The sequence below is a fragment of the Eschrichtius robustus genome, chromosome 2 (assembly GCF_028021215.1).
Source record: "Eschrichtius robustus isolate mEscRob2 chromosome 2, mEscRob2.pri, whole genome shotgun sequence".
Classification (NCBI taxonomy): domain Eukaryota; kingdom Metazoa; phylum Chordata; class Mammalia; order Artiodactyla; family Eschrichtiidae; genus Eschrichtius; species Eschrichtius robustus.
In genome coordinates this window covers 163,916,173-163,942,723 of record NC_090825.1, presented here as the reverse complement: position 1 = coordinate 163,942,723, position 26,551 = coordinate 163,916,173, and the positions used below count along the sequence as shown (strand labels likewise).

The 26,551-nt window shown below is 53.5% G+C and overlaps 2 protein-coding genes across 5 annotated transcripts; one reads left to right on the top strand and one right to left on the bottom strand.

The window, feature by feature from the left end:
- Nucleotides 1-897: 897 nt before the first annotated feature.
- On the top strand, nucleotides 898-7,765 carry SYDE1 (synapse defective Rho GTPase homolog 1). Of its 2 annotated transcripts, XM_068536601.1 has the most exons (8): nucleotides 898-1,044; nucleotides 2,603-2,944; nucleotides 3,046-3,690; nucleotides 3,869-4,083; nucleotides 4,736-4,862; nucleotides 5,076-5,236; nucleotides 5,836-6,061; nucleotides 6,363-7,765. In XM_068536601.1, the coding sequence occupies exons 1-8, from the start codon at nucleotides 957-959 to the stop codon at nucleotides 6,764-6,766; spliced, it is 2,208 nt and encodes a 735-aa protein (XP_068392702.1). In that variant the 5' UTR covers nucleotides 898-956; the 3' UTR covers nucleotides 6,767-7,765. The 2 variants fall into 2 exon arrangements, with proteins under 2 accessions (XP_068392702.1, XP_068392701.1); XM_068536600.1 differs by lacking the exon at nucleotides 898-1,044 and having other exon boundaries at nucleotides 2,008-2,944.
- ILVBL (ilvB acetolactate synthase like) lies at nucleotides 7,763-17,892 on the bottom strand. Of its 3 annotated transcripts, none has more exons than XM_068536604.1 (16): nucleotides 17,691-17,892; nucleotides 17,011-17,155; nucleotides 15,537-15,738; nucleotides 15,282-15,409; nucleotides 15,058-15,196; nucleotides 14,858-14,969; nucleotides 11,976-12,075; nucleotides 11,744-11,841; nucleotides 11,498-11,634; nucleotides 10,383-10,517; nucleotides 9,217-9,331; nucleotides 8,958-9,127; nucleotides 8,811-8,881; nucleotides 8,657-8,728; nucleotides 8,375-8,480; nucleotides 7,763-8,245 (listed from the first exon to the last, which is right to left on the bottom strand). In XM_068536604.1, exons 2-16 carry the CDS (start codon nucleotides 17,143-17,145, stop codon nucleotides 8,067-8,069), a joined length of 1,899 nt encoding a protein of 632 aa, XP_068392705.1. In that variant the 5' UTR covers nucleotides 17,146-17,155; nucleotides 17,691-17,892; the 3' UTR covers nucleotides 7,763-8,066. The 3 variants fall into 3 exon arrangements, with proteins under 3 accessions (XP_068392705.1, XP_068392703.1, XP_068392704.1); XM_068536602.1 differs by lacking the exon at nucleotides 17,691-17,892 and adding an exon at nucleotides 17,444-17,682; XM_068536603.1 differs by lacking the exon at nucleotides 17,691-17,892 and adding an exon at nucleotides 17,622-17,640.
- Between the last annotated feature and the right edge of the window lie 8,659 nt (nucleotides 17,893-26,551).

Sequence of the window (26,551 nt, the reverse complement as noted above, 5' to 3'; positions counted from 1 at the left end):
TCCCCTCGAATCTGGTGCTGGAAGTAATACAGTGCGACATTCCAAGCTGGATCAGGAAAGGTAATGTAGCTTCTGCCTTGTTCATTTTTGAAGCCCTGGGTGGCTATGTAAGAATCCCAACTACCCTGACTACTGACCTGGTAGGAGGAACCCAGTTCACACCAAGAGGCCTGTGGAGGTGCCCTAGTCCACAGCCCCTGTGGAGGTCCCAGCCCACACCCGGCATCAACTGCAAGTGAACATGCCTCCAGATGATTCTGGCCCCTCATTTGTTGAGTCACCCCTAAGCCTCTAAGTCCTTCCAACTGAGGAGTAGAAACAATCAATGTCAGCTCTGCCCTGCCCCAATTCCTGACCCACAGCATCTGTGAGCATCATGAAACGGCTGTTTGGGATGGTATGTTAAAGAGCAGTAGTAACTGGAACTGGGGGGAAAGGGGAGTGGAGAACTGGGTGGAGGAGGGAAGCACCAGAGTGGCATCCGGGAAACTAAGGAAGAGGGGGTGTCATCAAAACGAGTGGTGCCAGGGCTTGCACCAGGCTGGAGCAGTGGATGGGAGCAAAGAGAAGGGATTTGTTCAGGATGCATTTTGGAAGTAAACCCCAGAGAACTTTCTGTATGCGATCACCAATGGAGGGTGGATAAGAGGAAAGACTAGGGCCCGCGACTGCGCCAAGATATTCAGAGCTGGAGCCCAGGAAGGTAGCACAGAGCCCCCGTTCCCTCCCGCTCCCGGCCCGGGCGACTGACTACATCTCCCAGCATCACTCGCTCAGGCCGCGGGAAGGGGAAAAAAAAAAAAAAAAAGTTTGGGCCAAGCATTCCCGGAATGCGCTTCCTGCTGGCGCGGGGCGCGGGGCGGGGGGCGGGCGGGGAGGCCCGGGCGGGGCGGGGAGGGCGGGGGGCGGCGCGGCCGGAGCCCGGGGCGCGCACTCCGCCCGGCCCGGGCCCCAGCATGGCCGAGCCGCTACTCAGGAAAACCTTCTCCCGCCTTCGGGGCCGGGAGAAACTTCCCCGGAAAAAGTCGGACGCGAAGGAGCGCGGTGAGAGGGGGAGGTGGGGAAGAAGGGGCGCCGAACCCCACCCGGCCTGGAAGCGGGTCCCGGGGCCCCAAGGAGGGACAGGGGAAGCCCTGCGGAGCCCCCTGCGGGCCGGGGTTGGAGGCCGGGGCACGCAAAGGTCCTGAAAGTAACGGGCTGGGGGGAGAGGGGGCGCGGACCGTTATGTGCGCCTGGCCAGGGATGCCAGCGCTGCGGCTCCTTGGGAGGCCCGGGAGGGGGCCTCGCCCCTGACAGGAAATGGGGCCGAGGCAGAGCGCCTTGAGAGTGCAGGGGAGGAGGAGCTGGGAGGCCTAGAAACTGGGGCTTATTCAGGCCGGGCAGGGGACACCCTGAGCCCTAGAGACCTGGGATGGGAGATGGGGGCGTACTCCTGCAGAGGGAGAGAGGCGGTGCATCAATCATGGTGGCTACCCCCCACCCCCTCTCACCTATTAACCAGTGACTGCAGCTACACCCAACCTTAGGCAGCCCCAAGAAACTGTCCCTTTTATACAGATGGGGAAACTGAGGCACGGAGCAGTTGGGTCATTTACCCAGTGCCAGTGAAGTGACTTAACAGCTCTGTGGACTATGCTACTAAATGAACCCAGAGAGAGAGTCCTGGGGAGTGGAAATCTGAAGTGACCAGAGGAGGGAGTCCTTAAAGAAATGGGCAGGACCTTAAAGAAATCAGAGCTGCGTGGGACAGGAAGTCCCGGAAAGGAAGGAGTTAAAGGAGGGAGGGCAGAAGACTCCATGGATCTGACCTCTCCCCAGCCCTTCCCAAATATTCCCAAGGTTCCCACAGCAGAGAGAAGGGACAGGGGTGCCCACGCACAAACACACACAGGAAACAGCCCGGGATGTCAGAGAGAGGAGGATGGAGCAGGAGGGGGAGGTCCCAAGGCATTGACCGAGGGGGTCAGTCCTGGGCTGAGAGACGGTGGCAGCGGGTTTGGAAGACAGGCACGGAGGTGGGGAGTGACATGCTGCAGGTATGGGAGAACCCAGCAGGCACTCACTCAGTCATGCCTGCTCCTGTCTTCCAAGCAAGCTAGGCAGCGTCCACTGTGGGCTATGTGCTTGACCAAGATATGAGTGCCTATGACGTGCTCTCCATGTTGAGCTCTCCGAAGCCTCCCTGAAGGGCGGCATCAAATCCCCACATTTCACAGGAGGACACGGAGGCTCAGAGATGGAAAGTGACTTGCCCAAAGCCACCCAGTAAGAAGGGACAAGGGCAGGGCTCCATGCAGAGTTAACGAGAGGTGTAGGGAAGTAGAGTGGGGAATGCAGGGCCCAGGCCCAAAGAAACCCCACGGGACCTCTGAGGCTGGAGAGCAGAGGGACAGAGTCCTGTTTGGGATACCAGGGCCAGGGAGGTTGGGGAAGAGGCCATAAGCTGGTAACAGATGAGACTGCTGGCCTGCAGCCACCCATTCCGAATGAATGTGTGGAGTGTCAGTGCTGAGTGCATTCTCCTGCTGGGGGAAGAGCCCTGGGCCGGGACTGCTCTGGGAGCAGTGGGAGGCTGAGTCTCACACCCCTTGCTCTCTGCCAGGCCGCCCAGCCCAGCGCCCGGAGCCCAGTCCTCCAGAACCAGAGCCCCAGGCCCCGGAAGGATCCCAGGCTGGAGCAGAGGGGCCCCCCAGCCCCGAGGCATCTCGGAGCCCGGCTCGGGGTGCCTACCTGCAGAGCCTGGAGCCCAGCAGCCGCCGATGGGTGCTGGGCGGGGCCAAGCCACCAGATGAGGCCACCTTGGGGCCCGGGGCAGCTGGCAGTAGGGAGCCTGCTGGTGAGATCTGGTACAACCCCATCCCTGAGGAGGACCCCAGACTCTCGGCACCTGAGCTCCCAGGCCCACAGCCAGGCTCAGCTGAGCCGGAGAGCCTGGCCTCCCCAGGTGAGCACAAGCCTTACACCCCGGGACCCCCAAGATGACTACAAGCCTCACCCCCATCCCGAGCCCAGATTTCTGGACCCTGAGGTCTGCTCTCCCCATAGGCGCAGCCCCCGCCAGTCCCCCAAACAAAGCCTCCCGCACCAAGTCCCCAGGCCCGGCCAGGCGCCTCTCAATGAAGATGAAGAAGCTGCCTGAGCTGCGGCGCCGCCTGAGTCTGCGGAGCACCCGGGCTGGCCGAGAGCGTGAGCGAGCCGCCCCCGCGGGGTCCGTCATCAGCCGTTACCACCTGGACAGCAGCGTGGGGACCCCGGGGCGGGCGGCAGTGTCTGAGGGCGCACGGGGCCTGAGGGCTGGTTACCTCAGTGATGGCGACTCTCCTGAGCGCCCAGCGGGGCCCCCGTCGCCCACCGCCTTCCGCCCCTATGAGGTGGGCCCATCGGCCCGGACGCCCCCCACTGCACTATGGGGCCGCCTCAGCCTGCACCTGTACGGGCTGGGGGGGCTGCGACCGGCACCTGGGGCCACTCCGCGAGACCTCTGCTGCCTGCTGCAGGTGGATGGGGTGGCCCGGGCCCGAACGGGGCCGCTGCGTGGGGGGCCAGACTTCCTGCGGCTGGACCACACCTTCCACCTGGAACTCGAGGCCGCGCGGCTGCTGCGGGCCCTGGTGCTGGCGTGGGACCCCGGCGTTCGGCGGCACCGGCCCTGCGCCCAGGGTACTGTGCTGCTGCCCACGGTTTTCCGAGGTAGGATGCATGGCTGCAGGGGAAGAGGTGTAGGGCACAGGATTCAGCTCAGGGCTCCCTCCTTCCTCCAGAGTGCCCAGGGTGCTAAGCCCAGGATGGGACGTGGGTTGGAGTAGGGGCCAGGGCACAGGAGCCTGTGGGGGCAGACTTGACTCAGGAGGTCCCCTTGTGTCTTCAGGGTGCGAGGCCCAGCAGCTGGCTGTGCGCCTGGAGCCCCAAGGGCTGCTGTATGCCAAGCTGACCCTGTCGGAGCAACAGGAAGCACCAGGCACAGCTGAGCCCCGAGTCTTCGGGCTGCCCCTGCCACTGCTCGTGGAGCGGGAGCAGTCCCCGGGCCAGGTGCCCCTCATCATCCAGAAGTGTGTTGGGCAGATCGAGCGCCGAGGGCTACGGGTAAGTCCCTCACCCCACCCTAGCTAGCCCCCAGACCTCAGAACGACTCCCCAGAACACCCACGGTATGGAGGCCAGGCTTCCCCCTACCCCACCTGGGGAACTCCTGGCTCCGATCCCAGCCTAGACAAGGGCAGGAGCACCTGCTCCCTCCAGACCCTAGCACCTAGCCCAGAATTCATGGGTCATCTGTTCATTTAGTGACATAGGATCCCAGCCCTTCTGGAGCTCAGAGTCTGATGGGGGAAAAGACATGACTCTAATAAATCACATATGTAAAACTGTGGCTGGGATAAGAGCAAAGAAACTGGGAGAGCTTAAAGCAGGACCTGACCCACTGGTTGGGGTAGTCAGGGAAGGCTTTCCAGAGGAGGTGACAAGTAAGCTGAAAATGAGTCAGAGTTTCCTGAGTCAAAGGAGGTGGGTGCCAGGACAAGTGATCCAGAGGGTCTACAGGGCCAGGCTGTCCAGGCAGCCAGGTGGGATCCCCCATGACAGGTGTCAGAGGAGCAGGAAAGCAGCCAGTGAAACTACAGCCAGCCCCCAACCTCTCAGCCCATTGCCACTGTGATCTAGGCCTCTGGCCCTCACCCACAGCGCCCTGATCAGTCTGTGGCCCTGACAAGAGGACATCTCTCTGCTCCTACCCCCAGGTAGTGGGGCTGTACCGTCTGTGCGGCTCAGCAGCCGTGAAGAAAGAGCTTCGAGATGCCTTTGAGCGGGACAGTGCAGCTGTCTGCCTCTCCGAGGACCTGTACCCCGATATCAATGTCATCACTGGTCAGCATGCCCCTTCTCTCTCCTGCCTGCTCCCCATTCAACCCTCACCTCAAGGCAGTCCCTGTGGTCCCTCTGGGACCTCACCCCTTCTGTTGGCCTTGTTTTCATCTTCCTGTACCTATCCTCCTCCTGTTCCCCTGCTCCCAGCCCCAGCTGAATCTCCAGCCTCAGAAACCAGCAGTGCCCTGATCAGAGTGGGCCCTGTATCCACAGGCATCCTCAAGGATTATCTTCGGGAGCTGCCTACCCCGCTCATCACCCAGCCCCTCTATCAGGTGGTGTTGGAGGCCATGGCCCGAGAGCCCCCAAGCAGGGCTCCTTCCAGCACTGAGGGCACCCGTGGGCTCCTCAGCTGCCTGCCAGATGTGGAAAGGGTGAGTTGGGCCTGGTGGGAGCAGGCGAGACAGGGAGTGGGCTGACATCAGCAGAATGTTTCACCCATGCCTGGGCCTGTGATGGCCATGAATATGTGGCATTGTTACAATTCTAGAAAATAGGTGCTATTAGTATCCCCACTTTATAGATATGGAAGCCAAAGCCCAGAGCAGTTGAGTGAGTTACTTAAGGTTTCACAGGCAGGATGTATCAAAAATACAGACTCTGAACACAGGTGTGTCAACCTACCATAAGGGAAGTTCCTGGCTGTGGTATCCTGGAAAAGTCCCGACCCTCTCTGTGCCTCAGTATCCTCATCTATAAAATGGGATTAATACCAGCCCTGCCTAACACACAGAGGAGTAGGCTCAAGCCCAAGTTCTGCCATTTCAAAGTTAAGTTACCTTTCGCTTCAGTCTCCCCTCCAGCAAAATGGGATCATAATACTAATACCTAATGGTTAAGTCTTAGCTGGGTCATCACCCAGCTATGAGACCTTGAACCTCAGTTTCCCCATTCTGAACCGCCTTAGTCTCCCTCAGGTGCGACAGGGGACCGGCTTTGCCCACCTCATGCTCTCCCTACCCTCTCCGCTCAGGCTACACTGACGCTTCTCCTGGACCACCTGCGCCTTGTCTCCTCCTTCCACGCCCACAACCGCATGACTCCGCAGAACCTGGCCGTTTGCTTCGGTCCTGTGCTGCTGCCGGCGCGCCAGGCACCCGCCAGGCCCCGCATCCGCAGCTCTGGCCCGGGCCTCTCGAACGCAGTGGACTTCAAGCGCCACATCGAGGTGCTGCACTACCTGCTGCAAGCCTGGCCAGGTGAGCTGGCCCTCGCCCCAGCCCCCGCGCCGCCGATCGTAGCCAGGCCGCCGCTACGATGCTTTCTCCAGTGGCCAATTAGAGTCTCGGGCTTCAGGCAAGCCACGCCCCCTAGTCCGAGTAAGCTGGTACCTGGTTGCCTCAGCAACCAGTTCTAGCTCAGCCAGTGAAATCCTGATCCGGTCGAAGGCCTTGCCTTTCGACCGGCCAATCAGGGGCCTAGCTACCTAAGCAGCCAATCAGAGGTCTAGTTGCCACCGCTGGGCGTGACATCATCCAAGCCCTCCCTCTCCCTCTGCAGATCCACGCAGGCCCCCCGAGGCTCCGGAGCTCGTCCCTTACCTGCGGCCCAAACGACAGCCGCCGCTGCACTTGCCGCTAGCGAGCCCCGAAGTGGTGACTCGGCCCCGCGGCCGGGGCGGCCCCGAGAGTCCCCCGAGCAACCGCTACGCCGGTGACTGGAGCGTTTGCGGGCGGGACTTCCTGCCTTGTGGGCGGGACTTCCTATCCGGGCCGGACTACGACCACGTGACGGGCAGCGACAGCGAAGACGAGGACGAAGAGGCTGGCGAGCCGACGGTCGCCACCGACTTCGAAGACGACTTCGAGGCTCCCTTCAACCCGCACCTGAACCTCAAAGACTTTGATGCCCTCATCATGGACCTGGAGAGAGAGCTCTCCAAGCAGATCAACGTGTGTCTGTGAGCCGGGCGGGGCCGGACCCCGATTACTAAGGCCGGGCTCCTGGTTGCTAAGGCGGTGCCCTAACGACCTAGGGGGACCAGACCTGTAGCTCAGGCCTAGCTCCTGGTTCCTGGGGAGTTGCCTAGTGACCAGCCAACCCATTGCTGAGAATCATTCCTCGTTTCCAGTGCTCAACATTTGGGCACCGGTTGCGAAGGCCAGGGATTGGGAATTTTCGGGACCAGCTATCGTGGCTATCTTTTCTGAGTACCAAGGGCTTCTCCCCAGCTGCCAAAACGCAGTTCTGCTTGCAGGGCTGGCTGGCCTCTTGCTTCCCCTTAGCCAGGGAAACGCCAGTTACTGTGAGCATCACCCTGGGATGGTGAGACACCCCCCAAGTCAGTCCTCTTGCTGCTGCCAACCAAATCAGTATTAGCTTTGAGCACTGCACTCTGCTTCTCCCTCGGCGGGCCCAAGGACTATCATGAGGTACTGTTTGAGGCAGGGTGGGGGGAAAGCCCCTATCCTGGGCTCTGGCTGGATAGGGGCAGCCTGAGGCTTATAGGAAAACAGCTGGTTTCCCCACCCTCTTTTCCAAGGAAAACCCCATGATTGCCTCAAACCAGCAAAAGTAGATAGCAGAGTATGGCCCTTCCCTCCCCAATTCTTCCTCCCCATTCCTGAAGAAATTGAGCACTTATAAGACCTCCCTTTCGGAGGGGCCCCACCTGAAGTGTCAGGCTGGGGGCACTTTGGTACGGAACATATTTATTGCCTCCGTGCGTGTGTGTCTGTGTGTGAGGACTAGTGTGCATGGACATGTCTAGAGCAGGCATGTGGGGCTCTTTCAGGGACCACAGAGCGGGGAAAGAGTTTGCAGTGCCCAGGCACCCTGAAATCCCCAGTAATGGTGCCTCAGTGAGCCCCAGAGTTCCAGTGGGAGAGTAGGGTCCCCTCCTGTCTCCTCCCTCTTTCCCTCACTTCCATCTTTGTGGACAATAAATCAGTATGCACAGGTTCTGGGATGAGTACTTGGGCCCACATGGACCAGAGGTGGTTTATTCAATGTGTAAGAGAGAAGGGGAGAAAGGACACAGTTGAGCCCACAAAGAAAAAGGCCCAAGGGCTCTCCAGTGCTGCCCAGGAGCCTCTCTGAGCTCTGACCCCTCCAGCCCCTCCCTGTCCTCAGGGAGGCTTTTAGGGTCACTGGGCCTCATGGGATAGGCCCAGGGCAAGCAAGGATGAGAAACCAGCCTGGCACAAACCAGCCTGGCACAGTCTAGGGGTGGGAAGAGAGCCAAGGGCACTGACCCATGAGGCCCTACACGGCAATGGAGCCATCTCGGAAGTCCGTCCTCCCGATGAGGATGTTGACCACAACGGGGTGGCCATCTTGGCACTGCTGCTGGGCTTCATGCAGCACCTTGACCACCTGATCCTCACTCTCTCGTGAAAGTAGCAAGCCCTGGGCCCCCAGTCCCATGGCCGCCTTGTGATAACCTAAAAGGGGAGATCAAGTCAGAATGATGGCAGAACCCAGCCTACCATGCAGCTAGCCCGGGAGAGGAACATACATTCAGCTGGGCCTGAAACAGCTTTCCCCCTTCCCACCCATTCCAGGCCCCTCACCAGTGTAAGCCAAGCCACAGGCCACATTGCTGCCCAGACAGGGCACCTGCTCCCGGGAAATCTGGGTCCAGCCAGCATCATTCCCTATCAAAGCCATCACTGGGATCTGCAGGGAGAGGATGAGGCCAGGCCACAGCCTTCAGTCCCAGGGCTTGGCCAGCCACAGGTCAAAGACAGGGACAGGACCCCTGCCAGCCAAGCAGCTCCCTCCCCAGCCCACCCCACCCCTGATGACATCTCCCAGAACCCCAGGCTATGAACTTCCCTTGGTCACCCGGTCACCTTGTGTCTGACGAAGGTGTCAAATTCGATGAGGCTGTAGCCAAAGGCTCCATCCCCAAACAGGCACCAGACCTGAGGGGGTACCAAGGATGGTTTGGGTGGCTCACGGCCCAGAAAGCAGCAAGCCTCCTGCCCCCAGCACGCTCTGACTCACCTCGGCATCTGGCTGACACAGTTTGGCACCAAGTGCAAATCCTGCACCAACCCCCAGAGTACCGAAGGCCCCTAGAAGAACCAAGAGCGGGTGGGTGTGAAGGGGCCCCGAGGGTGCAAGCTGCCCCAGGCATAGGCCCGCCCTTACCAGGATCCAGCCAGCGCAGGGGGCCACGGGGCTGCACCAGGTGGGCGGCTGTACCCACGAAGTCCCCACCATCGACCACCAGAATGGAGTTGTCGGGCAGAGTTTCCTCCACCAGCTGCAGTACCCGCACCGGGTTAAGGTGCTCAGCTACAGGCATCGACGCCTTCTCCCTGTGATGGAGCAATGCAGGTCAGCAGAGCCAGCGGCGTGGCCCCCCGGGAACCCGCAACCCCCGAAGTCCACTCTACCCAGCCCCCACCGAAAGGTCTGCTCCTTCTGTCGGTCAGCCTGCCGAAGCTCCTCTGCCCAGTCTGAGGCCCATGTCTGGCCCTGAAGGCCCTGCGCCAGCTTCACCACGAAGGAGCCCACGTCTCCTGGGGAAGGAAGAGGGTACAGCTGCAGGGAGATGGCCTCCTCCTGCCCTTCAAGCACCAGAGGCCCAAAGACAGCAGGAAGCGAACAGGCATCTGCGCAGGAGGCAAAGAAGCAGGCCAGTGGGGTTCTAGCACAAAATGGGTGAAACACACCCCAGAGCCTGCCAGAACCAAGTTAGGGCAACAGGGGTGTGAGGGAGAGCAAGGCCAAAGAAACTAGGCTTAGGGAGCACGAAGTGGGTTAGAAACTCACATCAGCCTCTGTCTCCTGCCTCCCCATCACACCCCAGATCATGCAGTCCTGTCAATTCTGCCTCTGAAACACGTCACTAAAAACACCTCCATCCTCCAAGCACATCTCTACAACCCAGGCATGCAGAGTGCTTGTACAGTGAACAAATAAACAAGCCAGTGATGATGTACTTTTCACCATCACCATTTTAGAAATGATCACACAGAGGCTCAGAGAAGTTGAGTTTCTCCTCCCTCTCCATCCCCACTCCAGGCCTCCTCGCTTCTGTCCTGGCCCTAACAGCCCCCTTGCCTCCACCCGGTCCCCTCCAACTCGCTGCCCACCAGCTGCTACAGTGGATCTTCCCAAACATGAGTGCAAACGGTGCCACTTCTCTGCTTCACACAAGTTCCCTCTCGCCTGCACCGCAGGGTAGAGTCAACGTCCTTGGAACGATGGGCAAAGCAGGGCATGGAAAGGCCATGGAAGAGGACTGAACAGGGGTGAAGGAGCCACGACAGGACAAGAGAGACCTCGGGGCAGGTCCTAAGGGCAGCAGGCGACATGGGAGAGTACAGACAGGGGAAGTGATCACACGCACATTCCCAGGCCTTCCCTCTGGTGCACACCCTACCATTAGTTCATCCAGAAGCACCCCATCAGTCTAAGGACCAAATATGCGTCTCTGGCCGACTCGGGGCCCCCTGGGGCACGGTCCGGGCCTTGGTCACCAGCACCCAGCTCAAGCCAGCTGCAGCAGAGGCCAGGAGGAGAGGGACCGGAAAGAACACATATGTGTGGGGGCCGCTAGGGGCTCACCTTGCACAGCCACCTGGGGCTTCCAGAACATGTCTGAGTTCATCAACATCTCTTTCCGGTTACGGTTGACAATGATGATCTTGCTGCTGCGGCTGAGGACACGGCCATAGGACAGACGGAAGTCACACACCGTTCCTGGGGTAGGGGACAGAGTCTCGGTGGATAAAGGGCCAGCATCCTGGGGAGTGCCCGCTACCTTACTTAATCCACCATGGTAGACTGAATGCATAAAGGTCTTCACCTCTCCCTGTATCAGTGTCACCTGCAATGAAACTTTGCAGCTCCCCACCCCATGAACCTGGGCTGGCCTCAGGACATGCTTTGGCCCACAGAATGTGAGAGAAGTGATGGCATGCATTCCTGAGGCCAGACCTCCAGAAGCCCTGCAGCTTCCACTCTCTCTCTCTCAAATAACCTTGCTCCCCAAGCCCTGCATGTTTCTCAACATCCACCAAGTGAACAAACCCAGGCTAGCCTGCTGGATGATGAGAAACATGGAGGAGGAGGTAGGGGATAGTGAAACAACTCAGTTACCCCAGCTGAGGCCAAGCTAGCCAGCCTACAGCCAACCAACCCCCAAGTTACAAGCCAGCCCAGCCTGGATCAGCACAGCTGCCTTCCCGCCTCTCTGAGTGCAGACTCAGGAATGAGCCCTACCAAAATGACAAAAACTACCACCTAACCCCAGGTGGGTCTTGAGAAATGATAAGTGCATTTTAAGCCACTGAGTTTAGGGTGGTTATTATAAAACAATAGCTAACTGATACAACTATTATGTCTCTGGCAGGATTCAAGCGCTTTATGTAAAAACATATATGCTGTAGGTGTACGTGCTGTGTAAAGCCTGTATAATGCATACAAATGCAAATGCTGTACACAAAGTACCACAGGTGCCCGCTATCTTTGTGTAAAGCTGGGTCACAGGACACAACTGCAACCTGGTGAGTTTACCTGAATTTCAGGTCCAGGGGAAGGGGGGTGGTGAGAGGTAGGAGGGTGGGTGATTATGAGAGTGGGGTGCCAGCCAGTACCTGACTAGGAGGGGCAGGGTTACACGATTAGGGAGGTGCCGAGTGGGAGGGAATGGAAAGGGACGGTGGGAGGATGAGGCCCACCTGCCAGGACGACAACATCTGCCTTCTTCAGGGCGGCGCTGCGGTTCTGCCGGATGTGAAGGGGGTGGCTCCGGCCTAGCAGCCCCCGCGCCATCCCACCCAGGAAGCAGGGGACACCCAGGGTCTCCACAGCAACCCTAGGGGTCCAGGCAGAATAGACGTGAGCGTGGCCAAGGGCCTGCCCCTCCTCACAGGGCCCCAGGGGACCAGGGATGTGACAGTAAGGGCAAGCCTGAGGCTTCTCACCGAAGTTTGTCTGAGGGTGTCGGAGGCAACAGGGCCTGGCTCCCAAGCAGCACAAGGGGCCTTTTGGCCCGGCTCAGGATCTCAACACAGCGCTGAACCTGGGGCAAGAGGTGGGGCTCAAATAGCCAACCCTGAGTCACCATCAGCCCCCAAGATCACAGCCCCAGTACTGGTTCAAAGAGAAGCCACACAGCAGGTGGGGGTCGCTGGCCAGGGCACAGAGGCAATTCACCTGCTGAGGGGAAGCCTGAGGGATGTCCAGAGGCAGGGGCCCCTCAGGCTGAGGCTCCCAGGCTCCTGCAAAGAGGTTGGCCAGGTAATTCTCTAAGTACCTGCGCAGGGGAGAGGAAAAGTCAGTTACCAGGAGTCATACCAGGGTTCCAGAAGCTGAAGGAGGAGAAGGGCCGGGAAAGGAACCAGGAAGGCAGTAGGACAGGAACAGAGGTACAAAACAACAGCCCAGGGACAGACAGACCCCAGTGGCTGAGTGTCCAGTGGCCTGTTTCCCTTCAGAAGGTTCTGGTGACCACCCCAACCTGACACAGACCCTCAAAAACAAGTGCCACCGGCGTGGAGTGCCAGGATCAGGGGCCATGGCTGCGGGGTCAGACAGAGGTGGGCTTGAGTTCTGGCTCTGCTGCTTCCTGTGTGACTGTGGGTGAGTGACTCAACTTTTCTGAGCTTCCTCCTCTGTAAAATGTAAAAGGGAACATCTCTCCCAAGGTTCAGTGATCTATCCACTCGGGATATAAAGCACATTGCAAAACACTCAATTAATTGGAGTTATTAACAATCGTCCGTACCCTTGCCTTTCTCTGGCTTCTGATGTCTCCTTACTCATTGGGTCACAGGGCCCTGACTTTCCATGAGGCCCTGTGCAGGGCACTGGAGACACAAAGGTAAATCCTGCTCAGCCCTGCCCTCAAGGACACCCAATCCAGCCAAAAATACACATGTGGGCATCAGCTGGCTAGAATTAGTCAGAGCCTGAAGCTTCTGTTTCTCTTTCGAGGAGGAGTAAAGATCGCAGAAAATGAGAAGAGACCAAGGATGGAACCATGGGGAACCCTAACATGGAAAGAAAAGGCAAGGCACAAGCCAGCCTTGCAGGGGGCTAGTTCCCTAATCATGCTGGAGGAAGGTTGGGAGACACCTTGCCTTACGCTTGGTATGACATTGGACTCAGCCCTATTCTTTCCTTTTTTTTTTTTTTTTAATTATTTATTTATTTATTTATGGCTGTGTTGGGTCTTCGTTTCTGTGCTAGGGCTTTCCCTAGTTGCGGCAAGTGGGGGCCACTCTTCATCGCGGTGTGCGGGCCTCTCACCATCGCGGCCTCTCTTGTTGTGGAGCACAGGCTCCAGACGCGCAGGCTCAGTAGTTGTGGCTCACGGGCCCAGTCGCTCCGCGGCACGTGGGATCCTCCCAGACCAGGGCTCGAACCCGTGTCGCCTGCACTGGCAGGCAGACTCTCAACCACTGCGCCACCAGGGAAGCCCAGCCCTATTCTCATTTAAGATAATAATGGTTAATTCCTTTATACTTCAGCATACGCTTTGCACTATCAAAATAATCTCATTTTATTCGTCACAGAATCTTAGTCTAGAGAGAAAAGGCAACGTTGGTCCATCTTACAGATACGGAAGCTGACGTCATATATTTAATCACAATATATGTAAGTCAAATCATTATGCTGTAACCCTTAAACTTACACAGTGCTGTATGTCAATTATATCTCAATAAAACTGGAAAAAAACAAAAGGTTTAATCATTTGTTCAAGGTTAACACAGCGGCAGTCAGTGGCAGTCCTGGGATTCGAACCCATCTCTCTGGACTTTCATTTCACTCATTATTACAGATGGAACATAGCTCTGTGGATAAAGCATTGAAGGTTCCTCCGGGCTGAATCCTAGTGCGCCATTAACAAACTGGACAACTTCATGCAAGTCATTCAACTGCCTTGGGTCTCAGTTACCTAATCTATGAAATGGGCATAATAATACCTCTGAGTCTTAACTCAAAGGGTTGTTACAAAAGACATGTGAGTAAACCTGCTACTCCTTGAGCTGGCCCACGAGGTGCTTCTCACACGCCCATGTGCAGGGACCTGTCTGTCCTGTTCATGCCCATCCAGGTACCTAGCATATAGCAGCACTCGCTAAATATTTGGAGGGGGAGTGGAAGGCAGAGGGGCAAGGACAGGCAAATGGAAGGGACAGAGGGCAAAGAGGAGGAGGAGGAGGAGGAGGAGGAAAATTGATTCTCCTTTCTGCACCCTGTTTCAGCCAGGCCCACCTCAGTGGTGACCAAAAATGGATCCTTTGCATGTACCTCTGCTAGGGCTGTGCCCCTTTTTATCCCGTCAACAGAAAGAAATTCCCCCTTGTAACTTGTAGCTCTTCCAGGAAAACCTTCAAGCTTGTCCCAGGCCAGCCCCACTGCCCTGCTCTCTCCAACATCCTGGCCACTCACCACTCAAAAGTCCCATAGTGGCCCCAGAGTGAGCTGTGTCCATGTCATGGGCCCACAGGGACCCATTGTTCCCTCCCTTATCCTGGCCTGCTGGAGGTCCAGGCACTCCTATGTGATCCATCCAGATGTATCCCACAGCTACCACCCAGATTCCAGACCACCATCATCTCTCATCCCAGTGACCGCCACATCTCCTCCCTGGCTTCCCAGCTTCCACCTGACCCCAAAGTCCACACTCCAGCAAGAGCCAGAGGGAACATAATAAAAACCCAAACCAGGGTATCCTGTGCCAATGCTTAAGGCCCTGCAGTGCTTCTCAATGGATCTCAAATTAAAAACAAAGCCCCAGGTATGCCAAGTGGCTCCTGCTAGCTGCTCTGAGCTCAGTCTCTGCCCCTCTCCCCTTTGCTCACCTGCTGCCACCACATGGGCCACTTTGCTTTCCCAACCCACCAACTTCATTCCTGCCTCAGGACATGTGCGTATTCTACTTCCTCTACCTGGAATGCTCTTCCCACGGCTGGCTCCTCTCAACTGATGTGCAAATCAATGAATGAGTCAAAGGAGAGATGGGTGCTAGCAGGAGGGTGCAGGAGAAGCCAGCGGATAGGGGAGGGTACGGTAGGAGTTGGGCTACTTACCAGGAGACCCCTTGACCCACGAGGCCCTTGGGCGGCTTAGCTGACACCATCTCCTTCTGAACCATGAAGTAGGGGTACAGCACATCAACAGGCAGTTCCACGAACACCGGGCCTACATGAACAGGGAGAACGCTGAGTCTGCTGTGTCTCCCAGCCCCCAGGCCCTAGGGCCTGACCACTGCCCAGCCCCCGCCCCGCACCTGGGGTGCCCGACTGAGCAGCAGCCATCGCGGCCCTCAGGGTGGGGATGATCTCCCGCACCCTCTGCACAGAAGCACAAAACTTGCAGAGTGGCCGGAACAGGGACATCTGATCAATAGCCTGGAGTGCGCCCCGGTTCTGGTGGAGACAGGAGTCCAGGGAGTCAACACATGAGAACTTCCAGGCTCCCTGGGGCCCCTGCCACCCCTCAAGAAGAGGGTACCTGCAGCAGGGTGCTGGCAGCCCCACCCAGAAGCAGGACGGGGGACTGGGCTATCTGGGCATTCTTCACCGCAGTCACTGTGTTGGTGAGGCCGGGGCCCGCTGTCACTGCCGCCACGCCCACTGTCCCTGCAACACAAACCCTGTCACAGCTGTGTCCACCCTCCTGGCCACCCCCCCCCCCCCATCAAAAAACCCTGCCCCTCAAAGACATCCCAGTCTCACCAGCCCCTAGCCCTCTCCACTCTGCCCTCACCGGTCAGGCGGGCCACAGCATCAGCAGCAAAGACGGCTGTGACTTCGTGGCGGGTGTCCACCACGCGGATGCCCAGCTTCTCACAGGCCACCAGCAGTGGGGAAATGTGCCCGCCGACCAGCGTGAAAAGGAACCGCACGCCATGGGCCCTCAGCACGGCTGCCACATTCTCCCCACCATGCCGGATGCTTGCCTTGTCCACCTGGGCCCGAAAAGGGGGAGAAGCGAGATTGTCAAGGACCAGGGCACGGGCACCAGGGCAGGTGGGAAGAGGGACAATCCCCCTCCCCCAGGAAGGAGGGCAGGGGCAGGGTCGGAGGGCAGGGGAAGCTTGGTGTTGCTTAGGCACATATTACACTATACACCTGGCTCAGAGTAGGACATACCATCTTATCAGATCTTCCTGACGTTATATCCGTTTACAACTACAGAGATCAAGACTCCTGGGCAAGATTCAAAGTCCCACAGAACCAATGCTCTTAAAGCACCCCACTCTGTAACACTGCCCACCTCAGGGATGGTGGAGCAAGCAGGAAGAGAGGTTAGGGAAGGTGGATCCACAGAACCCAAGGGAGTCTGGCCAGGGGCCATCTGCTGGGACTCCAGAACGGCCTGCTCTCCAGGATCAGGGCCTCGTAACGTGACTGCTGACTCCAGCCTACCAGACTCCCTCCTACTCACTGGGCCCAGTTAACAGGCTGCCAGCCTCCACGTGCCTGACATGGGAGCAGCCTGCTGGCACAGACAGGGCTGCTGCACAGCAACGCGCACCAGAGGCCTTTGCCTTAAATCTCCACAAATCCTCAAGTTGCTGCTGGTTAGGAGAGGAAGGACTGGGGAGGGGTCAAGGGTGCTCCAGGTTAGGAGAGGAAAGACTAGGCAGAGGGTCTGGGGAAGGGGTAAATTTCTGAGAGAGATGCCAAGTAGTTCAGAGCAAGGTCTGTGGGGTCAGCTCTTCCCCAAACAGGTCTCCTAACACAAGCTATCACACAACCTCTCTAAGCCTCGGTTTCCTCTTGTGGAAAATGAAGACAGAAACAAGAGTATCTATTCTGGAATGTATTGAGTACGTGGGAAAATCCCTCTAAAGCATTGAGCTCAGCAGACAGCAACTGTCGCAAAAGTGTCACAGCCGGCCACGTCCTCTGGTGCCTGCTCTCAGCACTCTGACCCCATCGTGTTAGGGAGCACTGCTCCGTGAAAAGGGCTCGAGGCCCCTGAGGAAGGAGGTGGGCGGGGGGTTGAGTGCCCAGGCAGGTATAGCCTCCCTGTGACCTCTTCCTAGAGGCAAAGTCCAGGGCCCCGTAAGCAGCTCGGCAATAGCGACAGGATCCTGTTAAGAATCTCCCGACCAGTCCCTCTGGATTAACTGGACCTCACTCTCCCCGCCTATAAAATGGGTTAGCTGGAAAGAACGGTGGAAGTCCATTCCTTTGGCTGCCCCCGGCCCGTCGCCCTTGTATTTCCCCTGAACCTTGTGCATCAACTGGTAGAAGAGCCCCAGGCGGTGAGCGGCGCCCAGCAAGGCGGCCACTAGCGTCGCGAAACCCAGGAGCAGGAAAGAAGGGAAGAAGTCCCCAGCAGGGGCGGCAGCCACGGGCGTCTCCATGAGATGGCACCTAAGGGAGAAAGGGCAGGGCTAGGACGTGGGCGCGACAATTAAATTATCCAGAAGAAGGTACGCCCCCTCTCCCAGCCCAGATCCCGGGCCACGCCCCTTGGCACGAGTTTCTGCGCGGCCACGCCCCTTACACCCCCAGGCTCCGGGCCAGGCCAAACCTCTCAGGGACCTGGCCACGCCTCTTACAACGCCAGCCCACCCCCCTTACGTCACCACAACCACCTAAACGAGCTCACCACAGGTCAATGCGGCGACAAAGCCTCAAGATAGCTATTTTCCCACTTACCTGCTTCTCAAAGGATCGGCGGGAAGCCCCCCCCTCTCTTTGACATCTAGGACCCGCATCTCAGCCCTAGTGGTGAGCCCACCCCACGTCTACGCCCCCAAGTTAGCGTGCACGACCCTCTCCACAAGCCAGACCCCTCCCCCCTAGCGAGCGCCCGGGGCCGAGCCTGTCCCCCGACCCCAGGCCACGAGTCGAGGTCAGGTTGCATCGGGATGCTTCTCCCCGGGGCATTTTAACCTTCACCTACAGGAAATGGCGCTGACTCCAGAGGAATTCCGCTCCCTTCGTGTCACGTGAACAGGCGCGCGGCTTGAACAGGCTGGGCCGGACAGCTGTTGCCTTGCCCCTTTTGCCCACTTGGATCCCGTGCGCCCTGTAGTCCGGCCCGACGCGCGTGCGCTCAGCTCCAGGACACCTCCTATAAGAGCCCTGTCTCTACTGGCCGCCCCTTTGCACAGGCTCCGCCCTCCCTCGCTTCTCATTGGCTCGCACTGCAGGCCTCACGCTTTTTTTTTTTTACAAGAGGCCACACCCCTCTGCAGCTTCCAGTAGCCGGGAGTTTGGCGCGATCCACTTTCCTCGGCCTTCCGTTGGCCCAGCGTTGCAGGCCCGGAGGTTCCGGGCCTTCCGAGCCCAGCCCGCTTTCCACACCAGGCGTGCTGTACGCCCCTTCACGTTGGCCGAGCATGGACGATTTCGGACCCCTGCCCAGTATCCACCATCCGGGAACCTCACCCCAAACAAACCCTGCCCCTCGCTCTAGCTCCAGGCCCTGCCTCCCATCCCACCGCAATTCTGCGAAGGCAGAGGCCCACCCCCTCTCCCCTATCCCCGCCTCCGCTGTTGCCCCTACCCTTGTAAGCCCTGCCCACTTCCCCGGACGCTTGGAGTTTTTCTGCTTCCGGTGCAGGGGAATGGGCCCTCTGAGTGGTCCCCGGTTCCAACAAGCGCTTCACCACGTTGCAGCCGTCTGGCATCTGGAAAATGATCTCCCCATCAGTACAGGGGGATTAATTCTGGTCCCGAGCGCCCTACTTCCCTCCAAGACTGACTTCCATCCCTTGTCAACTTCTGGGATTTCCCTCCAAGGATTCCACCCCATCGTTAATTTTATTTTATATTGAATCATTCCTAGGTTTTCATTTCACCCAGTAAAAAAAAAAAAAAAAAACCCTCCGATGGCCCCACATTCTCCACTTGTGACTGTCCATTTGCTCCTCTTTTTAGCAAAATCCATCTATACTTACTGTCTCCGTGACCTCTTCTCCTATTCTTCTTGAATCCACTCCAAACAGGCTCTTACCCGCCTCTCTATAAGAGCTGCTCTGGATTATTCCAGCAGTCTCCAAACCAGTCCCTCTCCCCACTGTCTCTCACCTACCAGCTCAACCCCACTCTCCTGGCCAATATTAACAGGATAAAATGCAAATGTCCTAGAAGGGCCTTCTGGGCCCAATTAAACTTCCAGAGCCAATAATGAAATAGTGATTATCTTATGTCAAGCACTTACTATGTGCAAGCACTGTTCCCATGCCCTTTTGACATATGAACTCATTTAATCCTCACAACAGCCCTGGAAGGGAGGTGTATTAGCAATATCCCCATTTTATAGATGCTGAAACTGAAGCACAGGGAGGTTAAGGAACTCACCCAAGGTTGCACAGCTTGTAAGTGATAGAGGCAGACTGTGAACTCAAGCACTGCTGCCTGGGCCTCCAGACTGGAAGCAATTCAAGAATGGGCCCTGTGCTTCAACCACATGGCTTCCTCATGCCTATCACAGGGTGTAGTTTTGGGGGCCCACCCAGATACCACTGTGCTTATGTTGAATTTTATTCTAAGTGAGTTGGGAAACCAGAAGGGGTTTTGAATAACCTAAGTCACACAAAACCTGCACATGATTGTTCATAGTGGCTTTATATGTAATAGCCAAAAACTGGAGAAACCAAAAGGCCCCTCACAAACCGTGATCCATCCATACCATAGAACACTGCTCAGCAATAAAAGAACAAAATACGGTAACACAATAACTTGGATGAATCTCAAACAATTATGCTCAGAGAACCAGTTGGTGGTTGTCAGAGGCAGGGGGTGAGGGGTAGAGGAAATGGATGAAGGTAGTCAAAAGGTACAAACTTCTAGTTATGAGATGAGTAAGTCCTGGGTATGTAAGGTACAACGTAGTAACTACAGTTAACAATACTGTATTGTATATTTGAAAGTTGCTAAGAGAGTAGATCTTAAAGGTTCTTATCACAAGAAAAACAGTTTATAACCATGTAAAGTGCTGAATGTTAACTAAACATTGTGCTGATCATTTCATAATAAATACAAATAATAAATCATTATGTTGTATAACTTAAACTTATACAATATCATATGTCAATTATATCCCAATAGAACTTGGGTGGGGGAGGGCATTCCCTGGCGGTCCAGTGGTTAGGACTCTGTGCTTTCACTGCCGAGGGCCCAGGTTCAATCCCTGGTCAGGGAACTAAGATCCCACAAGCTGCATGACATGACCAAAAAAAAAGAAAAACTTAAGGGGAAAAGCATTCTCTACCCACAGGCTCAAAAAAAATTAAGCTAAATTGCTAAAAAAAAAAAAAATTATGCTGAGTGAAAGAAGCCAGTCTCAAAAGGTTACATATTGTGTGACTCCATTGATATGATAATCTCCAAGTGACAAAACCATAGTGTAGGAGGACAGAGCAATGGTTGCCAGGGGATACGGAAAGTGTGACATATGGAGGGTAGCATGAGGAATTTTGGGGGGTGATGGAGTTGTTCTGTATCCAGATTGTAGTGGTGGTTGCATGTGTTAAAATTCATTGAACTGTACACTAAAAAATCTATTTTACTGTATGATGCTTTAAAAATAAAATTATACATGTAACTTCATACATATGTGTGTATATAGGCAGATATTATACACACTCACACTATGTAAATAAAAAAAATTTTTTTTGGCCACACCATGCAGCATGCAGGATGTGGGATCTTAGTTCCCCGACCAGGGATTGAACCCGGGCCCTTGGCAGTGAAAGTGTGGAGCCCTAACCACTGGACAGCTAGGGAATTCCCAATAAATAATTTTTTTAAAAGATACACTAGCACCAAACTGAAATTTTTCCTTGAAGTAATCATCAGCCTTCAAAGAGAACTGAGAAAGGGGATAAATTTCTGCCTGTGTAATTCAAAAGTTTCTTTCATGCCACATGCAGGAAATGTTACTGTTAAGAGCTTCACATTTTGGGAAACAGTGAACTTACCAGACCTTTCCTCATCAATCCTCATATTTATGAGTTTCAGAGAAAGCATAGGGTCTAAAAATGTCAAAGAGGGAAAAAACCATGTGCCATTTCCTTCGTTTAATGACCTCTGAGACACAGAGAAGGAAAGGGACCTTCCCATGTCTCAGCAAGTGGTTCAAAGCTAAACTGGAACCCAGATCTCCAGACCCCCTGGTTCAGTGGGCATGAGGTGACCTGTGTTTCTAAGCAGTCTTAACAGCCTTTAAGAAGGAGCCCAAGGCACCAGGCTCCTTCTAAACTGTGATGCAAGGCCGCAGTCCTTGCTTCCATCTCCTTGAACCAAAGACAGCGCCACCTGGACCTCTAGTCATCCTCACCAGGCAGGTAAAACTGAGTCTTGCAGAGCAGACTGTGTTTATTGAGTCTATAGCCCTCTGGGAAGTGGTTAGGAAAAGCCAGATTATTTGTTATGTTTGTTTGCTACTTCTTGCCACTGTCATTAAAGAGAGAGGTGTACTGAGGCAAGCAGAGGCAGAAGGGACCCTAACAATATTGAGGTAGTCTCTCTCCATGCAGACTACAGTTTAAATGGGCTGAGTCTGGTGATTTGGGGGTTCAAGGGGAAGCAGCGATACAAAGTGGCCCTGAGGAGGCAGTTGTAGCAAGAGATTAACCATTTCTCAGCATCCTCGAGAGAATGCCAAGGTCCAATCAAGTATAGAAGCCAGGAAATAAATGAGGGCATCATTCGGGTTTAAGAACTACGCCAGGTGGATGAACCTTGAGGACGTGATGCTCATTGAAATAACAGTCACAGAAAGACAGATACTGTATCATTCCACTTCTATGAGCTATTTAGAGTAGTTCAAATTCATAAAGAAAAGACAGTAGAATGGTGGTTGCCAAGGGCTGGTGGGGGGCAGGGGGTGGTGAGGAATGAGGAGTTAGCGTTTCATGGGGACAGAGTTTCAGCTTTATGAGATGAAGAGTTCTGGAGATGGATGGTGGGGGTGGTGGCACAACATTCTGAATGCATTTAATACCACTGAACTACCATACATTTCAAAGTAGTTAAGATGGTCAGTTTTATGTTGTATGTATTTTGCCACAGTTTAAAAAGTGAAAAGGAAAAAGAAAAGAGCTGTGCCAGCGGAAATCTTTGGCTGTGGTTACTTGCCCATGGAGCTGCCTGAAGAAAAAAAGACCAGACACCTACTAAATTTTTGAGAGAAACTATGAGCTTGGCCTGCAAAAGATCATGACTCTCTGGCATATAAAACAATGCCCCAGGGAGTTCCCTGGCGGTCCAGTGGTTAGGACTCAGCGCTTTCACTGTGGGCCCGGGAACTAAGATCCTGCAAGCCTCGAGGTGAAGCCGAAAAAACAGCAACAACAAAAAAAACAACAATGCCCCAAGATTGTACCATGAGGTCCTTAAAATCATACCAGCAGGAAATGGAATGAGAAAGCTTCAGAAGTGGTGATGGGGAACAGAGGCCAGTGAGGAACCTCCCAGAGGATAGAGCCAAGGACCATGGACAAAGACCTTACTCTCAGCAATGGCAGTCTTCACAATTCCTGCCTAACTAAATATTTTAATTGCTAAATTCAGTGTGCTTCCCATGCTTCCACTGAGGTTTTTGGTTTACTATGGCTTTAACATTTATTTTGCATGTAGATTGGAAGTTTTTTTTTCAAGTCTGTGGGTCACCAGCCACAAGAAGCCTTTCCAGGGCTCGAAGGACAGTTTGAATTAGATGCTGTGAATGATTGACTCATTAGGCTAAGTGGCACCAGTCCTTCTGGTTCTGCCTAGGAAGATGCCTTCAGGTGTTTCAGCACCAAGATATTTACAAGACAAAGAAATCCTTCTCTTGCTAATACTGCCTGCCTCTCATAGCAGTAACTTTTTAAATTGTAATTGGGACAAAATACACATACCATAAAATTTACCACTGTGACCATTTTTAAGTGTGCAGTTCAATGGTGTTAGGTACATTCACATTGTCGTGCAACTATCACCACCATCCATCCCTAGAACTTTTTCATCTTGCAAAACTGAAACTTCATAGTCATTAAACAACTCTCCATTCTCCCTCTCCCGGCTCCAGCCCCTGGCAATCACTATTCTACTTTCTGTCTCTATGAATTTGACCTCTCTAGTTACCTCATATAAGCAGAATCATACAATAGTTGTCCTTTTTTGTCGGGCTTATTTCATTCAGCGTAGAGTCCTCGAGATTCATCCACGTTGTAGCATTTGTCAGACTGCCCTTTTTTAAGGCTGTATAATATTTCATTGTGTGTATATACCACATTTTGATTATCCATTCATCTGTCAGTGGGTGCTTGGGATGCTTCTACCTTTTGGCTACTGCGAATAGTGCTGCTATGAACATGAGTGTACAAATGCCTCTTTAAGACTCTGCTTTTGGGCTTCCCTGGTGGCGCAGTGGTTGAGAATCTGCCTGCCGATGCAGGGGACACGGGTTCGAGCCCTGGTCTGGGAAGATCTCACATGCCGCGGAGCAGCTAGGCCCGTGAGCCACAACTACTGAGCCTGCGCGTCTGGAGCCTGTGCTCCCAACAAGAGAGGCCGCGATAGTGAGAGGCCCGTGCACCGCGATGAAGAGTGGCCCCCGCTTGCCGCAACTAGAGAAAGCCCTCACACAGAAACGAAGACCCAACACAGCCAAAAATTAATTAATTAATTAATTAATTTTTTAAAAAAGTCTCTGCTCTCAATTCTTTTTTTTTAAGATTTATTTATTTATTTATTTACTTTATTTATTTTTGGCTGTGTCAGGTCTTAGTTGCAGCATGCAGGATCTTCGTTGAGGCATGTGGGAATCTTTCACTGTGATGTACAGGTTTTCTCTTCTCTAGTTGTAGCGCGCAGGCTCCAGGGCATGTGGGCTCTGTAGTTGTGGTGCGCGGGTTCCAGAGCACGTGGGCTCTGTAGTTTGCAGCTCACAGGCTCTAGCTGAGGCACACGAGCTCAGTAGTTGTGGCATGCGGGCCTAGTTGCCCTGCCGCATGTGGGATCTTAGTTCCCTGACCAGGGATTGAACCCACGTCCTCTGCATTGTAAGGTGGATTCTTTACCAACGGACCACCAGGGAAGTCCCTCAGTTCTTTTCTATATATACTCAGAAGTCAAATTGCTAGATCATATGGTAATTCTATTTTTCATTTTTAATCTTTTGAGGAATCACCATACCATTTTCCATAGCAACTGCACCATTTTATAATTCCATCAACAGTGTGCAATTGTTCCAATTTCTCTACATCCTCACCAACACTTGTTATAGTGGAAGCCTCATCACTAGTGTTTATCTTGCTCTTTTTTTCTAGTTCCTTGAGGTGTAAAGTTAGGTTACTGACTTGGGATCTTTCTTCTTTTTTAATGTGAGTGCTTACAGCTATGAATTTCCCTCTGAGCATAGCTTTTGCTGAATCCCACAAGATTTGGTATGTTGTGCGTTCATTTTCATTCATTTTAAGTATATTCCAATCTAACTTGTAATTTCTTTTTTCACCCATTGGTCAAAGGTGTGTTGTTTAATTTCTATATATCTGTAAAGTGTCCAGTTTTCCTTCTGTTACTCATTTCTCATTTCATTCCATTGTGGTCAGAGAAGATACTTTGGATGATTTCAATCCATCATCTGTGTTTAATTAAACAAAAGTGAACTACTAAACTACAAAACTCACTTCACATCTATTAGGATGGCTAAAATCTTCAAAACCAGAAAATAACAAGTGTTGACAGAGATGTGGAGAAATTAGAACTCTAGTACACTACTGGTGGGAATGTAAAATAGTGCAGCCACTATGAGAAACAATTTGGTGATTTCTCAAAAAGTTAAACAGAATTACCTTATGATCCAGCAATTCCACTCCTAGTTACATACCCAAAGGGATTGAAAACAAGGACTCAATCAGATACGTATACACAAATGTTCATAGCAGCACTATTCACAGTAGCCAAAATGTGGAAACAAACCAAGTGTCCATCAACAGACGAATGGATAAACAAAATATATATACATATCCATGTGAATAACATGGAATATTATTCAGCCATAGACAGGAATGAAGTTCTGATATGTGCTACAACATGGATGATCCTTCAAAACGTTATGCTAAGTGAAATAAGCCAGACACAATAGGACAAGTATTATATGATTCCACTTATATGAAATATGTAGAATAGGCATAGTCATAGTGACAGAAAGTAAGTTAGATGTTACCAGGGATGGGGAGGAGGGGGGAATGACGAGTCATTACTTAAAGGGCACACAATTTCAATTTAGGAGGATGCAAAAAGTTTTGAAAAGAGATGGTGATGATGGTTGCACAAACTTGTGGATGTAGTTAATGCCACTGAGTTGTACACTTAAAAATGATTAAATAGTAGAAATTCATCTCATGCTATTGTAAGTGGCTAACCATTATCCTTAATTTTGAAGATGAAAATGGTGATAATTTGAAATTGAGCTTCCAAATTTAAAAAAGGAGATGGAAGAACTTAAAACAGCTTAATGCCATTTTCAAAAAGAATAAAGCAAACTAAAAAATGTTAACAGTTCTTATCCATTCATTCAATCAACAAATATTTGTCAACTGCATCCAAAATACCAGGCTCCATGCTATGCACTGGAAATACACGTTATTTCTGGAACTTACACTGTAGTGAGAGGTTGTACGAAGACCTTACGCTGTCTAAAGGAGACAAACAATAGATAATAAGATCATTTTAGTTAGTGATAAATACTTGGAAAAAATAGTATCAAGAGACTGAGAAGACAAGCCACAGACTGGGAGAAAATATTTGCAAAAGTCATATCTCATAAAGGACTGTTATCCAAAATATACAAAGAATTCATAAAATTCAACAATAAGAAGAAAATTTTAAAAGGATAAAAAGATAAATTTTGTTATATATATTTTACTACAATAAAAAAATTTTAATTCTTCGTTTTTTCTTTCTTTCCCCATCATATACCAAAGAAATAAAGGACCCAAGGGGGAGAGAGGTGGCCAACAATCATGAAAACATCATTTAAGTGTGACAGGAAAAATAAAGGCAGCCTTTGGTTGGTAACATTCATTCCCCCACCCCCCCGCAAAAAAAAGTGAACTACTTCTGAGCGAGACAAAATAAAAGGATGCTGGACCGGGTGCCAACCCCTGTTCACTGCTGGGTAAAGCACTGCCCTCCACTGCCCGCCAGCACCGGGTAGGGTCAGGGCCGCCCTCCACTAGTGACCATCTTGTGCTGAAGACCGCGTTGCAACCCAGCAAAGTCAAGGAAACGAAGACGAAGGGAAAGGGCAGCCTTTACGGAGTTGATGCTGGGTCTCAGGCACTGTTTGTAAATTGCCTCACCCAGGCTATTTCATTTAAGATTATGGGAGTGGCCTCTGTTTTCCAGGTGGGGGAACTGAGTGTCAGGCAGGGCAAGTGTTCATGAAAAAGCTAGAGCCGGAACTTAGGACGAGTGTTTATTTTTAAAACTCCGCGGCTTCGCGCCAGGGTCCTCCTCGATGCCACCCTCACATCTGTATTGCGCAGAGTGTATACCACCGGGTTCAGCAGCGGTGTCACCACCGTGTAGAACACAGCCATCAGGCGGTCCTGGTCCGGGTTTCCTCTGGACTCAGGCCGCAGGTAGATGATGGAGGCGCAGCCAAAATGCACAATGACCACGGTGAGGTGGGCCGCACAGGTGGAGAAGGCCTTGTGCCGGCCGGTTGCTGAGGGGATCCTCAGGAGGGCGGCCACAATGAAGGTGTAGGAGTGGAGGATGAGGAGGAAGGAGACCAGCACCACGAGGATACTCAGGAAGAAG

Bases quoted from the DNA above. Each gene is read 5' to 3' on its own strand.
- SYDE1 (XM_068536600.1), top strand. From the start codon at position 2,491: ATGTGTGGAGTGTCAGTGCTGAGTGCATTCTCCTGCTGGGGGAAGAGC. The intron at 3,691-3,868 runs GTAGGATGCATG...TTGTGTCTTCAG, and splicing joins GCTGCCCACGGTTTTCCGAG to GGTGCGAGGCCCAGCAGCTG. The intron at 5,237-5,835 runs GTGAGTTGGGCC...CTCTCCGCTCAG, and splicing joins GCCTGCCAGATGTGGAAAGG to GCTACACTGACGCTTCTCCT.
- ILVBL (XM_068536602.1), bottom strand. From the start codon at position 17,502: ATGCGGGTCCTAGATGTCAAAGAGAGGGGGGGGCTTCCCGCCGATCCT. The intron at 12,076-14,857 runs GTAAGTAGCCCA...TCCCCTGCGCAG, and splicing joins GTGGGTCAAGGGGTCTCCTG to GTACTTAGAGAATTACCTGG. The intron at 8,729-8,810 runs GTGAGTCAGAGC...GTACCCCCTCAG, and splicing joins TGTGTCAGCCAGATGCCGAG to GTCTGGTGCCTGTTTGGGGA.